Source organism: Sparus aurata, chromosome 10 (genome assembly GCF_900880675.1).
Source record: "Sparus aurata chromosome 10, fSpaAur1.1, whole genome shotgun sequence".
In the NCBI taxonomy this organism is placed as follows: domain Eukaryota; kingdom Metazoa; phylum Chordata; class Actinopteri; order Spariformes; family Sparidae; genus Sparus; species Sparus aurata.
In genome coordinates, this window is record NC_044196.1 from 17,460,806 (window position 1) to 17,475,349 (window position 14,544).

General features: G+C 43.8%; 1 protein-coding gene and 7 non-coding genes across 10 annotated transcripts in view; all 8 read right to left on the bottom strand.

Moving 5' to 3' along the window:
• Positions 1-14,544, bottom strand: part of intu (inturned planar cell polarity protein) — a 40,671-nt gene that overhangs the window by 16,365 nt on the left and 9,762 nt on the right. For 2 of the 3 annotated variants that reach the window (XM_030430724.1, XM_030430723.1), the window contains 3 exons: positions 12,570-13,168; positions 10,661-10,746; positions 5,316-5,531 (listed from right to left, as the gene is read on the bottom strand). In XM_030430724.1, the coding sequence (XP_030286584.1) occupies positions 5,316-5,531; positions 10,661-10,746; positions 12,570-13,168 (901 nt within the window). Of the gene's footprint in view, positions 1-5,315; positions 5,532-10,660; positions 10,747-12,569; positions 13,169-14,151; positions 14,409-14,544 lie in introns of those variants that run through there. The other variant, XM_030430722.1, reaches the window with a different exon arrangement.
• On the bottom strand, positions 13-86 carry trnan-guu (transfer RNA asparagine (anticodon GUU)). The gene has a single exon. It is a non-coding gene; the product is annotated as a tRNA-Asn (tRNA).
• trnan-guu (transfer RNA asparagine (anticodon GUU)) lies at positions 520-593 on the bottom strand. Its single transcript has one exon. It is a non-coding gene; the product is annotated as a tRNA-Asn (tRNA).
• Positions 1,027-1,100, bottom strand: trnan-guu (transfer RNA asparagine (anticodon GUU)). Its single transcript has one exon. It is a non-coding gene; the product is annotated as a tRNA-Asn (tRNA).
• Positions 1,534-1,607, bottom strand: trnan-guu (transfer RNA asparagine (anticodon GUU)). The gene has a single exon. It is a non-coding gene; the product is annotated as a tRNA-Asn (tRNA).
• trnan-guu (transfer RNA asparagine (anticodon GUU)) lies at positions 2,034-2,107 on the bottom strand. The gene has a single exon. It is a non-coding gene; the product is annotated as a tRNA-Asn (tRNA).
• Positions 4,199-4,272, bottom strand: trnan-guu (transfer RNA asparagine (anticodon GUU)). The gene has a single exon. It is a non-coding gene; the product is annotated as a tRNA-Asn (tRNA).
• On the bottom strand, positions 5,035-5,108 carry trnan-guu (transfer RNA asparagine (anticodon GUU)). The gene has a single exon. It is a non-coding gene; the product is annotated as a tRNA-Asn (tRNA).

Genomic DNA, 14,544 nt, shown 5'->3' on the forward strand with positions numbered 1-14,544 from the left:
AAGCAAAACTATCGTCCCTGGGTGGGCTTGAACCACCAACCTTTCGGTTAACAGCCGAACGCGCTAACCGATTGCGCCACAGAGACTGGCCTGACATAGCACTCAGGGGGTGGTGAGTCGATCTTCAAGCGCAAGCCCCGACATTGGCCAGTAAGGCAGAAACCTGAACAACAGATTGAGCCACAGAGACGGGCCTGGAACCACCACCAGGGGGCGTGCGCATCATATCCAAGGCCCACCAACCTGGATTTGCTATGTACTTAAAAGTTGGCCTGGCTAATAAAACAGAAACTTTGATGGCGGCATATTAAATTTGCAGAGACGGGCCTGCTTTGCACAGAACCTATTGGTGTGGTATTTCCGGGTCTGTATGTAACTGTGTGGTCAGATTTATCAGATTTTTGGACAGGAAACACTGTAGTGTCGTACTAATAATGAGAGCTGTCAATTCAGCACCACTTTCCACGGTAAAGTTGCTTATGTACATGATGCTATCTGGTCACTTACAGGCAAAACTATCGTCCCTGGGTGGGCTTGAACCACCAACCTTTCGGTTAACAGCCGAACGCGCTAACCGATTGCGCCACAGAGACTGGCCTGACATAGCACTCAGGGGGTGGTGAGTCGATCTTCAAGCGCAAGCCCCGACATTGGCCAGTAAGGCAGAAACTTGAACAACAGATTGAGCCACAGAGACGGGCCTGGAACCACCACCAGGGGGCGTGCGCATCATATCCAAGGCCCACCAACCTGGATTTGCTATGTACTTAAAAGTTGGCCTGGGTAATAAAACAGAAACTTTGATGGCGGCATATTAAATTTGCAGAAACGGGCCTGCTTTGCCCAGGACCTATTGGTGTGGTATTTCCGGGTCTGTATGTAACTGTGTGGTCAGATTTATCAGATTTATGGACAGGAAACACTGTAGTGTCATACTAATAATGTGAGCTGTCAATTCAGCACCACTTTCCACGGTAAAGTTGCTTATGTACATGATGCTATCTGGTCACTTCGAGGCAAAACTATCGTCCCTGGGTGGGCTTGAACCACCAACCTTTCGGTTAACAGCCGAACGCGCTAACCGATTGCGCCACAGAGACAAGCCTGACGTGTCACTCAGGGGGTGCCGAATCGATCTTCAAGCGCAAGCCCCAACAATGACCAGTAAGGCAGAAACCTGAACAACAGATTGAGCCACAGAGACGGGCCTGGAACCACCACCAGGGGGCGTGCGCATCATATCCAAGGCCCACCAACCTGGATTTGCTATGTACTTAAAAGTTGGCCTGGCTAATAAAACAGAAACTTTGATGGCGGCATATTAAATTTGCAGAAACGGGCCTGCTTTGCCCAGGACCTATTGGTGTGGTATTTCCGGGTCTGTATGTAAATGTGTGGTCAGATTTATCAGATTTATGGACAGGAAACACTGTAGTGTCATACTAATAATGTGAGCTGTCAATTCAGCACCACTTTCCACGGTAAAGTTGCTTATGTACATGATGCTATCTGGTCACTTACAGGCAAAACTATCGTCCCTGGGTGGGCTTGAACCACCAACCTTTCAGTTAACAGCCAAACGCGCTAACCGATTGCACCACAGAGACAGGCCTGATGTGTCATTCAGGGGGTGCCGAATCGATATTTACGAGCAGGCCAACACACTGGGCAGTGAGGCAGAAACTTGAACAACAGAGTGCGCCACAGAGACGGGCCTGGAACCACCACCAGGGGGCGTGCGCGTCATATCCAAGATCCACCAAGCTGGATTTGCTATGTACTTAAAAGTTGCCCTAGGTAATAAAACAAAAACTTTGATGGTGGCAAATTAAATTTGTTTTGTGCTTTGCCAAGGAACTATTGGTGTGGTGCCTCCAGCTCTGTATGTCGCTGTGTGGTCAGATTTATCTGATTTCTGGACAGGAAACACTGTACCGTCAAACTAATAATGTGAGCTGTCAATACAGCAACACTTTCCACAGTAAAGTTGCTTATGTACCAGATGCTATGTGGTCACTTCGAGGCAAAACTATCGTCCCTGGGTGGGCTTGAACCACCAACCTTTCGGTTAACAGCCGAACGCGCTAACCGATTGCGCCACAGAGACTGCCCTGCTGAGTCACTTTGGGGGTTGCCAATCGACCTTCAGGCACAAGCCCCAACATTGGGCAGTAAAGGCAGGAACTTGCCCAACCCTTGGCTGTCTGAGGTGTTTTGGGAGATTCGGACGAGTTCGGGAACAAATCTGTTCGGTGTGTTCAGCTGCGTTGGAAGCTTTTGGAGCCACGCGGACGACACCTGCTACGATTCAACATGCGAAGTCTGAGAAGGTTGGCTGTCGGAGGATTGGATGCCATTGGATACTGTAATTAGTTGTCTGTTCAATGACCATTCTGATTGGCGGTGTGCTAGCTAATCGGCGCGGTGTGGGAGGGGCGGAACAAACTACTTTTTCCCTATATGCGACATCTTCATATAATAATGAGCCCGAGAGCAGACAATGTGACCATCAGGTCAGCCATAATGATCTTTCAAGTAATGCCAAGTATTATATTCCACAAACGTCTTCTCAGGTCAAACGAATACGAAGTCAAATGAGCCAATACTGTGTGTGCTTTGTTTTTCTCTGATAATCTATATTCTGCACTCTGTTCCATCATTTCCTGTTTTCATGTTTTGGAGTACTGGCACGAGACTAGTGCCACCCGATGTTGAGGAGGCTTATTGCATCTCGCACAAGCACAGAACGTACACACTGCTGTGTAGTTTGCAGTTGCTGAGCGGTCTGTTTCAATGCAACTTTTCTGCCGAAAACGGAGGCAGACGGAGGCAACGGAGTGGTCGGCTAAAGGCAGTTGGCCGTTGGTTTGAGTCTGGGTGGTGTGTGGGGGCCTTTAGGCAGAAAATTGAACAACAGATTGCACCACATAGATGGGCCTGAAACCACTACCAAGGGGGCGTGCGCATACTTAAAAGTTGGCCTGAGTAATAAAACAAAAACTTTGATGGCAGCATATCAGATTCGCAGAGACGGGCCTGCTTTGCCCAGGACCTATTGGTGTGGTGTGTCCAGTTCTGTATGTGAGGTCAGATTTATCAGATTTTTGGACAGGATACAATGCACCGTCGTACTAATAAAGTGACCTGTCAAGTCAGCAACACTTTCCATGGTAAACTTGTTTATGTACATGATGCTATCTAGTCACTTGCAGGCAAAACAGGCGTCCCTGGGTGGGCTTGAGCCCCAAACTTTCGGTTAACAGCCGAACGCGTTAACCGACTGCGCCACAGAGACTGGCCCAACATGTTACTCAGGGGGTGTTGAATCGATATTGAGGCGCAAGTCACCACATTGGGCAGTAAGGCAGAAACTTGACCAACAGATTGAGCCAGAAACCATTCCTATACTGGGCAGCAAGCCGCCAATTTGGCTGTTCTTTTTGCGGCTAGGTCTGCGGATTCAGACAGAGGGCGGTACATTGGGGGTCTGTTTTGGTCCGCCAATTTGCCGCCGCAGAGGGTACACTTATTTCCGCCTTGACTGCTATCTGTTATAGCCAGAGAGTTTTAAAACCAGGAAACAGCTGATCACATCAGTCAGTTCATCACGTCATCAGCAGACATCAAGATGCGCAACTGGACAGCTGCTGAGATCGAGGAGATGCTAGCGTCTCCTCGGTCTCTGTAGCTGTCTTCGTTGTCCGCTTGTTGTTGTAGTGGCCAGCTACAAACGGTCGCTACTTTCAAATTAAAAGCCACCCGCTAAGAACCCAGTTCTAAACTCCAATGGGGCGCAAAGTAAAGCTCTTATTTTGAGGACAAATTCGTTGTCACTGTTCACTGCCCAACTTCGTGCTTCACGGCACGTCACATGTTTACACCTACCCCAGTGGCGGCCAAGTGGCGGCTTTTTGAAAAGGAGGAATATTACACCAACCTGGATTTGCTATGTATTTAAAAGTTGGCCTGGGTAATAAAACTTTGATGGTGGCACATTAAACTTGTGTTTTCTGCTCTGCCCAGGACCTATTGGTGTGGTGCCTCTGGCTCTGTGACTGTGTGGTCAGATTTATGTGACTTTTTGACAGGAAACACTGTACCGTTGTACTTATAATGGGACCTGCCACTTCAGCATCACTTCCCACTGTAAGGTCGCTCATGTACGTGATGGTATCTGGTCACTTACAGGCAAAAACATCGTCCCTGGGTGGGCTTGAACCACCAACCTTTCGGTTAACAGCCGAACGCGCTAACCGATTGCGCCACAGAGACGGGCCTGATCAACCTCTCAGGGGGTGTGCCATCGATCTTCAGGCACAAGCTACCACATTGGGTGGTAAGGCAGAAACTTAACAATTGCAATTTAATTGGGTAGTCCTTTGTAGGAGATACATTCAAACAAACTGCTGTGTAGTTGTATGCAGAGATTTAAAGTGGTTATTTATGCATTTCTTTCGAAGTCCATACTCCACCTTTTGCAGATTTTCAACTGGTTAGACAGAGATAATGACTGATTAATAATATAACACAGCTTTAGGCCCTTATTATCTATCATCTCTCTCCAATTAGTGGACTATGGAAGAAAAGTTTTTGGCTGTGGAGTTTTGTATGTTTAGTCTATTCAATAAATTCAAATTATGAATCTCTTTTTGGATACATGTATTACGTGACGTTTTGTCTTAACATTTGTACCTTTTTGTTCTGTTTTTTTGTCCTGAAATTGGATTAATAATAATGCTCACAGCTCTCTAAAATAAGTTATCAGTCTATTTTCCTGTCATTTCAGAAAAATAGAAACTGGCTTATGAAGCTCTTTTTGTGTGTTTTCCAAAGTTTTCTTCCACTGAATTTTAATTAAAAAATGTATATTTTCAAGGACATGTCGCTACTGTATGTGCTCTTCCCTCTGCAACATGCAACACTGCTGTAACAGTAATCCTTTTCTTCATGTTGTAAGTATATCTAATTCTTTATCACAAAACCCAAGTTATTCATTTACATAATATTATAAGGTGACTTGAGCACAAAAACACTCGTCCCTGGGTGGGCTTGAACCACCAACCTTTCGGTTAACAGCCGAACGCGCTAACCAATTGCGCCACAGAGACTAGCCCGACCAGCCATTCAGGGGGTGTGGAATCGATCCTCAGATGCAAGCCATCACATTGGGCAGTGAGGCAGTAACTTCAACAACAGATTGTGCCACAGAAATGGGTCTGGAGCGACCACCATCCTACCCAATCACATATCCCATTTACTGTGAGAGGACAGCCTGTATCTACTGCATTTTAAAATAGCACATTGTACAAACTGACCTCCTCCTGTGGTGATGCCGAGTCCAGTTTAAGTGAGAGGTACATGACAATATGCGGGATGTGTCCTATGGACATCTGAAGTTCGGCTGTGTCCTCCCCCCACAGCAAACGCACTAGCTGGCTGACTGGTGGAGAAGTCTTCATCTTGCGTACCGACAAAGTGTCGTTTGCAGTGCTGTCGTCCACCAGAGCCACCGTCTCCAAGGTGAGTCTCACCTGGAGGAGAGAAATTCAGAATTGTACAAGCTCTGAGAAAGAGAATGTTAAAAAATTTGGCAGAAAATGGTGAAAGGGAAAGAAGTTTCAAAAAATTGTTCTGTTACAATATCATTGCATCAGCCAGTCCCACTAAGTTTTCATTCATTTCTAAAAATAAGTCACTATGGCTCCACATGATTATACTTGGCAAGAAATCTTAACGGTGGTCATATGTCTGTTTTAGGAAAATAGAGGTGTGCACATGTGCTGGGCTTCCAAAGGGGAGAAAAAAACTTAAGTCGCTACACATTCAGATGAGTGGCTAAAAAGTGAACAGACTGAGAGAAAGTGACGTTGACATCCATACCCAACCGCAACATAGCAAATAGCGGGGAACTATGTGTGTGTGCTTGTGTTTTTGTGTGTGTTTGACTAAATGAAAACCAGACCTCTGCAACCCGAAGAAACAGTGGCGAGACAACAGACAGCCTATCTTCTCTATTTCATGTGATTTTTACTTTCCATACCACAGTATTTTACACTGCCATTCATAGAAAGTCACAGTGAACACAGAAACAGAGCTGCATGGAAACTCAACAAGCACGCACATGGAAACACGCAGTCAAGATGCGCAAAAGGAATGCAAAACTACAACTTTGTGGTGTCCCAGTCTCCCAGTTAAAATAATCTGTCAAAGCTACATCAAATTCTTCTTGTACACAACATCCACATCAGATTATATATACACAAGAGGATGTGTGTAGGCCTTGCATAGATACCTCTAAGATTTGCTGATATATGTATATTAGTCAGGGTTCTCCCCAGACGGTGGAACAACGGCGCTGCGCCGCTATACGGCTAGGTCAGCGCCGCTATACTCAACAATGTTAGCTGCTTTATAGCGGGTGTTTGTGGGCTGCCGCGGTTGACGGTGACGAGCGTCCGTCCGTCCCCCGGTTGACGGCGACGAGCCCCCGGCTGACGGCGAGGATCAATTGAGCGTCCCCCCCCGGAATGACAGTGACGAGCGACCCCCCCAACTGACGGTGCGCCGCTATACTAAAAATTTCTGGGGAGAACCCTGTTAGTGTTCTGTGTACATGAACCCTGTTATGCACAGTCAAGCTACATACATAACTGTTTTCAGGACAACCTGGGCTATCAAAATATGCATGCTCATCAGAGGTGTCAAATGAATGTGTAAATAATTAATTGACCATAAAGACAAGGAAAAAACAAAGCAGAAATTGAATTTCACTGAAAACTGTTCAAATCAGCACAAGAACTATGATGAACAAGGCTTTTGGCATTTGAAAATTGTTCTCCCAAGTCTTGGCAATCAGGGGGAACCGAAAAAAATACCAAAGCAAAGTTGGAACACACATTGATGGTTTGACTCCTACAAACTTTGAAACATGACAACTGGCTTCACTCTTACTAAATTGAAACATCACTACAGGCTCCGTGCCCTGTGTACTGGGACCAGCTCATTTTCTCCTCTACGATATTCTACTGTCTTCAGAACCCAGCAAACATTTCTCAGTTTTAGTCGCCCTCTGATGATGTGCTGCCTTAAGCAAAGATGCATGTATATTTGTATCAGCCTCTCACTGGTGGTGGACAGTCAATATGTCCTGTAAGCGTCCAGATTGTGGTATTTTCATCATTAAAAAGTGGACGAAATATTCACTAAAGACACTGTGTATTGGATATATCATTGCAGATTTACTGTACAAAGACCCCCGAAAGGCTGACAGAGTTCTAGGCTTGATAATTTAGTTTACGTTAGAGCTACAATCACCACAAAGACCTCGTTGAGACGGCATAACTGCCAGCGTCCCTGCAATCACGGTTAGATCCTCAACAAAATATTCACTAAAGACACTCAGTGCGTTTACATGCACAGCTAAGTCGGATTACAGCCATAGTTCAACTATGCTACTCAATCAGACAACTGCTATTGAGTATACATGCCGGTGAGAAAATCTGATTATTGGCCGAGGCATGTCATACCCCAGTACGATAGGTGGCGCTGTACCCATTTCAACTAGTGGTAACAGAGCCACCTCCAGCTGACCTCTTAATGTCATCAGCAACAACAAACTGCATCGGCATTCGAGGAAGATGGCGTACGAAGAGCGAGACGAAGCTACATCTTTGTACATTTCGTATATGGTGTACATGATAATTACACAAACTAGATGCACAATGGCGCTCTTGCTTGAGGTGATTTCGGAGGAAAGACGTCGCCGTCCTTCTACTTCCAGCTCACGGCTCCAGGAAAGAAATCTCGCACCTGCGCAGAACGCAAAATCTGATCCGAACTGATGGAACGTATACATGCAGGAGTAATGCGACTATCAATCGAATAATCTAGGTGTTTTAATTCGACTATGAGAAATTCGATCTGGTCCGATTTTAGTCAGACTAAGGTGTATACATGCATCTTAAAAGTCCGATCATAGTCGGACTACCTCAGTAATTCGGTTTTCTTGAGTGTCATGGATATATCATTACAGATTTTATGTAAAAAGACCCACTACAGACCTCGTTGGAGCCACACAGCTGCCAGCCTTAGGGCAGACAAACAGTAAGAAGCAACGATATACAGTTAAAAAGTTATGAAATCCTACCTAAATGATATGTATACGCTGATGTCGGTAGGAGGGGGTTAAACTACATAATCAATGGAAACACAATCAAAGTAGGAAAGTTCGCTGACAACAAAACATTAAAATATTCAGACTAACGAAGTACATACGGTGCACATTTAGACTCGCTATGTGTGGCATACCTGTCCACACATTGTGTTGACTCTGGGCTGAAACCTGTCAGCGCAAGAAAGGCCATCTACGGAGCTAAACTGATGTTAATTCAAGAAAATCAGAACCAGAGTCCACATGTGAGAAAGAGCAGCTGGATTCAGAAAAGTCATAAGAATGCACTGAAGATTTCTGGTTGAAATTGCTGATCAGGAGTTCTGAATGAGTAAAAACAGGTTTCTTATTAAGACTTCAACTGGAACAATTAATCAATGAATTGTCAACTATTAAATTTATTGCCAACTATCTAAATAATTAATCATTTGGAGTCATTTTTTAATAAAGAAAAGTAAAAACTCTCTCAGTCCAGGTTCTGAAAAGTTTGTAATTTCTGTTTTTTTTTTTAATACTCTTTGAGAGTAAAACTGAATATAAACTGAATGTGTTGCAGACAAACAACTCATCTAAAGATGTCATTTTTGGGATTTGGGAAACACTGATCCAATATCTTTCACAATTTTCTGACAAAACAGCTAATTGATTAATCTAGAAAGTAGTAAACAAATTAATCAGCAATTTAAAAAAATTTTTTTACAGCCCTAATAAAGCAGAGTATGTTTGAGGAGTTTTCTATTACTGAGGGATTCAGTGAAAATGAGGGAAGGCAAGCAGAACTGTGAGGTTCTTGCTGGGATTTGACCTCAAACCACCAGGAGCATGCAGATCCACTTATAAGCTTGAACCACTACATCTTGACTGGACACACCCCAACTACATTTTGGTGTTTGACTGTAACACACAATGATGAATATGTAATTTAATGAAAACTCCATGACCACTTACATTGTTTTAGACACATAGCTTAAGAATGGGGAGTCCACGTTCCAAACCCAGGCATTGTTTGTGACTGAAACAAACCTAAGAAAGCCATTTACTATGCTCAAAAAAATAAATGAGGTATTGTGGTCATTTAAAAAAAAAGATGGGAGGTCTGTAGTTTCTCAATCCTAGATCATATGGTGCCTACCGAATACTTTTTCCAAAAAAAAAAGATCATATTCCAGGGTCAAAAATGTTGAAACTGTATTTTTCTAATCCAACGATCACTCCCAGAAGTCTCCATGGTCTGTCAGCACAAACCACAGGCCACCCGCCTTTCCAGCAGGCGCCTGCATCTGGGCTGCCAGCCATTTTAGCCAATTTTAGGGGTATTATTAAAAAAGAGCCAAGTAGCGGTGGAGCACCAAGTGATGTCCCTTTCAACTGGTGAATCTGACCGGCTCACTCCGTCCTGGATTTAAAAGTATCTTCAATGCTTCTAAATTCACTAAGGACGCTTCGATTACATTGAGAAGAAGGCTTTCAGAAATGAAAAATGGTAGAAAACTTTCAAATAGGACCTAAAATTGACAAAATCATAGAGTAAAGAAGCTGAGTGGGCTAACTGCAGCACTTTCTCTCATCATAAATAATAAGGATGTGGTCAGACTGGAGTGTGCTCTCAGTGGAATTCCAGTCTGTTGATGTCAGTCATTTAGCACAAGCTCATAGATGGACACACACACACACACACACACACACACACACACACACACACACACACACACAAAGTAGTAACTGAAGGGGTTAGCAAAGGGCATGGTGGACTGACTTTAATACCAATATTTGTCCCTCCGAATATAATAAGTACTGTCTACGTTCCATCTGGGAGTGCTGGCACACAGAAAAACCATCCTCAGAAACACACTTACACACACTCACACAAAACAATCATTCTGTCAGCAATACAACTCTATTTCAAGTTTTTTTTTTAGAGTCATCGTGGTGCCTGGGGAACCTTGTATTTTTCCAAAAAATCTCCCTCGCTTTTTCCCTACAGTGTAATTTAGTTTCCGACTACATCTTCTAATCAGCTGAGCTTTCAATCCCACAACAGCTTCCTGTGGCACCGAAAAAAGAGTTGCACCGCAGTCCCGTCTATCCGTCATGTTCGCCATCAATCCGTACACACTCTGTCATTTGCAAATTCCTACTTTTTGATGGTCTGCTTTTTGGTGAAAATGCACGACCGAGGCACAGACTACGGATTTTTTAGCTACCGATCAAAGGATAATTTCGCAGTAATTGAGGGTTTTCTAATGGTAAACGTCGCCGACTTCTGCTTTCTATTCACATTTTAGCAGCTTAGAAGAACCAATGCATTTCAAAGTAATTTAACGTCTGTGTTTACTGTTCGAGGTTGCCGTTTGTGACAAGACCTATATGCTACTGCAGTAATTTGCAAGTCTAATCTAATGTGGAAAAAATGGTGTTTTCATGTGTGGCAGCAAAGATCATGACAGCCGACTGTGCACACAAGCTGTGATTGCGATTGCGCACACTGACCTGTGTCGGTCCTGGGATGCATGACAGAACCCTCTCAATGTTTTCAGACGTCACATCCACATCGTCCACTGCTACAAGCACATCTCCTGAAAAAAGCATGAAGAAAAGGAACATGAAATAGCTAGGTAATGGTAATTAATAATGATACCAGTGTATGTTTAACCAGCTTACACCCCCACATCTAGACTAAGAAATATATTAGAGTCAAAAACCAAGGGAGGAAGTGCTACTTATAAAGCACAAAGCAGATACCTCTTTAAGTAAACTGTTCACAAGAAAGGGAATGATATTATACTAAAAGTCAAGGCAACTGACACAATAACAGTCTTAAAATGGCAGCGTGCATTCATTTTTTGGTGCAATCTGGTCCCGTTCCCAGTGAAAACAGCAGGGAGCATCTCAAACTTGGCCTGCATATTATTTAGAGAGACAACATATCCAACCGATACTTACAGATCCACCATCAAGCAGTATTTATTGAGAACTTCAGAGCCTTGGCTTATATCATCTGTAAGATCACTACCTAAAAGAATTTGATGGATTGCATCAATTGTGATGTGGAGGGCCAATAAAGAGCTTCACCTGCTGTGTGTGCAGGCGGACTCAACAGCATCTTGGTAACAGAGCTATTTCAGGTATTTAACTGCTCTAATTGTTTAAGCATGTAGCTGTGCTGCATAAAAGCCTCTCTAAACAGTAACTCATGTGGGTAGTCGTTTGTGGTAGAGCACAACTGGCGTTCCTCTGTCTGCTGGTAAAAACTGTCCGATCATTAGCCCTGATAGAAGAAAATCGCTTCAGAAAGGCTGAGTGTTCAAACAGACAGATTACAAAAAGGGCCAGACCTGCATTAGGAGTTCAGTCACTCTACAGAACTGTGCTGAACGTTTCACTAGGACTGAAAATACTTGCTGCTCGGGGTTGGCAAAGAGAAGTAGCTATCAAACATCCTACAAACATTTTTTAACAAGAACTTTGTGGTTTTACAACACAGAGCTGAAAAGTTAAACTATGATAATGATTTGTATTACTTTGTAGTTGTTACTATGGATTCAACAAAGTAAAAGAGCCGGGCTATATCAAGCAACATAAGGCAGAATTAATCAAAAGAATTAAACAGCCTCACTCCTAAACCTCGGCTAGTTCTTGCAGTATATTTCTCAAATCATAGTTCATGCACTTGAGTTGCATGTTGACCACTTTCTGACTTGTAAATTGCACTCATTATTAAGGTTTTGGGCTCTTTTACTGAAGAAATCTGTGACTAAGATTATGTAATTAATCATAGCCTGTGCTTTGGCAGTGCTTTTGTGTGGTGTGGAAATGAATGAGTCAGTGCTAGTTCATGACTCTACAGATGACTGTTATTGAAATCATAGCTGCTGCATAGCTGCATTTTCCCCGGTTGTGAGCGCAACTGGCTCTTTTTGAGGATGAAGAGTTCCTTCTGCAAAAGGTCAGTCATAAAACCGACTTTATTTTAACCAAATCAAATGTTGCTTTAAAGCTCACGCTTCTCAAATACATCCCTCCTCCTCTGAGGTGTGTGTGCATGCCATCGCATAGCCAGGAATTCTTTAAAAGGTTAGGATAGCTCTTGACCTCTCTTGAACATGATCCTGATTATACCCTGTTAAGAAGGCTGAAGACATGTTTTTCCTTTTAGACCTTAATGAGGGACTAGGCTTTTAAATAAATTTGTACATGGCCTTGTAAGACACAGCCACGTACGTTGAGTTTAACTTGTGTAGTGTGGTATCAGTAAAAAAAACTTCATACGCCTTTTAGAAACTGTAAAGAACATACTGCAACCATACTTAAGATGGCACTTACAATAAAAACAAAATAATATATTCTGTAGTTGTGTGTAATTGTTAAAAGCAGCTAACTGGATGAAATATGGTCTTACCAATTAGGATTTGACCACATTTGACTGCGGGGCTGTTGGGCATTAATCCGTGAACAGTCAGTCTTTCCTCCTGTCTGACCACTGCAGGGTCTCCCTGTACTCTGTTCTGAGAGGAGCGATGCACCACCCCCAGCAGTGCCTCCAGCAGGCCTCCGCTGTCAGAGAGAGGTGATGACGGACCTGCAAGACGTTTAGGGTTGAGGTAGACACACACTTCCTTCAGCTGCTGTGGCTGAACCGTCACACCCTGCCTTTGACCCGGCTGGTTCTTCAGAATGGATGCCGGAGGTGACGATAAGTTGTCTTTACCCCCATCCTTCCCTCCTCCTCTGCGCTGAGACGGCCGACGCTTTCTCCTCAGGATCCTGGCTAGCCTTTTCAGCGTGGGCTCACCTTTTGCCCGTGATCCGCATCTCTGCTTCTTGTTTTGCTCCGTGATAATCTCCGCCTCCTTTTCACTAAAGCGGACATGATTAGTGGATACACCTTGATTGGCGGCGGCTTGGGCCAACGCAGCCTCCTCTTCGCCCTCACTCAGCTCCAGGTAGAAAAGCTCGCCATTCTTCTGGATTTCATCCAGCCATTCTGGTTCCAAGTCACTGAGAGGAAACAAACAGAGCATTGAAAGATATAATATCAAAGGCAGAGTAGCATGAAACTGGGAAGAGAGGGGATAGTAGTAGAGACCGTGGATGCATTGAATTCAATCGATATGATGAAATCGGACTACTTATTATTTGAGATTTTGTTGATCATGATACTTTGATAGAATTTAGATTTTGTCTTCTCTGGTTATGTGGCACATTTTTTTTATTAATGTGGCAGTTTAATGTAGGTTAAATGTATAGTAAATGCCCTAACTTGCATGCTATAATATCAACATTATCAATTATTACTGTCTACTTTTCAGTATTTGGGCAATTGTTGCAGTCAACTTGTCTCCCCATTACTGATTCAAAAATACTATTTCTATAAGTACTTTTATCAGCCATTGCCCATGTGCATATTGCAATGAACAATCACACAAACTACTACATTTACAAAGCGTAGCCACGTGCCTGACCGAATGGGTGGGAGTGAAGCTGGATATTTTTTCTTTTGGTTTCTCTCCTTTTAAACCTGCTTTGAAGCAAACTGTGGCCAGCAGCTTTAACACGATATCCATAAATTTACAGAGGACGGCTAGAGGCATACAATTATTTATGAAGGTTTACCTCCCAAACTGAACACACTCCCTCAAGCTATGAAAAGCACAAGGGAGGAGAGACGGAAACTGCGGAAGGAGAGACGCTCCCTCTTTGGCAAAAGCTTGTGCTAAGACTGATGCTCACAAAACAACTAATTCTAGTTTACACATGTAAATAAATTGACGAGAGAAGCCACACATTACAGCCCCTGTTTACATCTGCGATGCAAGCCGTAAAAATGACTGTAAAGTGTCAGGTTACTGTATCTCCTCCTCACAAACAGAGACAACTTTTTGTGAACTAGCTCGTCAAACTGCTCTCATCTCATTCACTGTTAAACTGCTCCTAGTCTCATATTGTTATCTGCATTGTTAACTTAAGTGTTTGTTTCTTACTCAGAGTAGTCGGAGCTGTAGTAACTCGATGCAGATTCACAGTCACTATCGTGCTCCGCACCATCTTCTTCCGTGTGACCGCCGCAAAGAGTTTTCTCGCTAAACTGACGGGGATTTGCTAAAAATGCCATTTTTCTCAGACGACGTTGTTAACCTCCGCCGCTATCACGATAAAAGGCAAAACTTTTACTTAAACGAGCGGTGAAGTTCTATCGCCATGTTGTAAGCGTTGACGAGCGCGTCGGTGCGGTCACGTGACGCGGGTGTGCTCGCCCTGATTGGTGGAAGGCGCAGTTGCCCCTGACAACGCACAAGCTTTTCCGAGCGGAGTGTTCTTTGCTTTGTGGCAGGAGCCAGGTAGGAATGTGCGACCGTGTGCCAGTCTACCTGGCA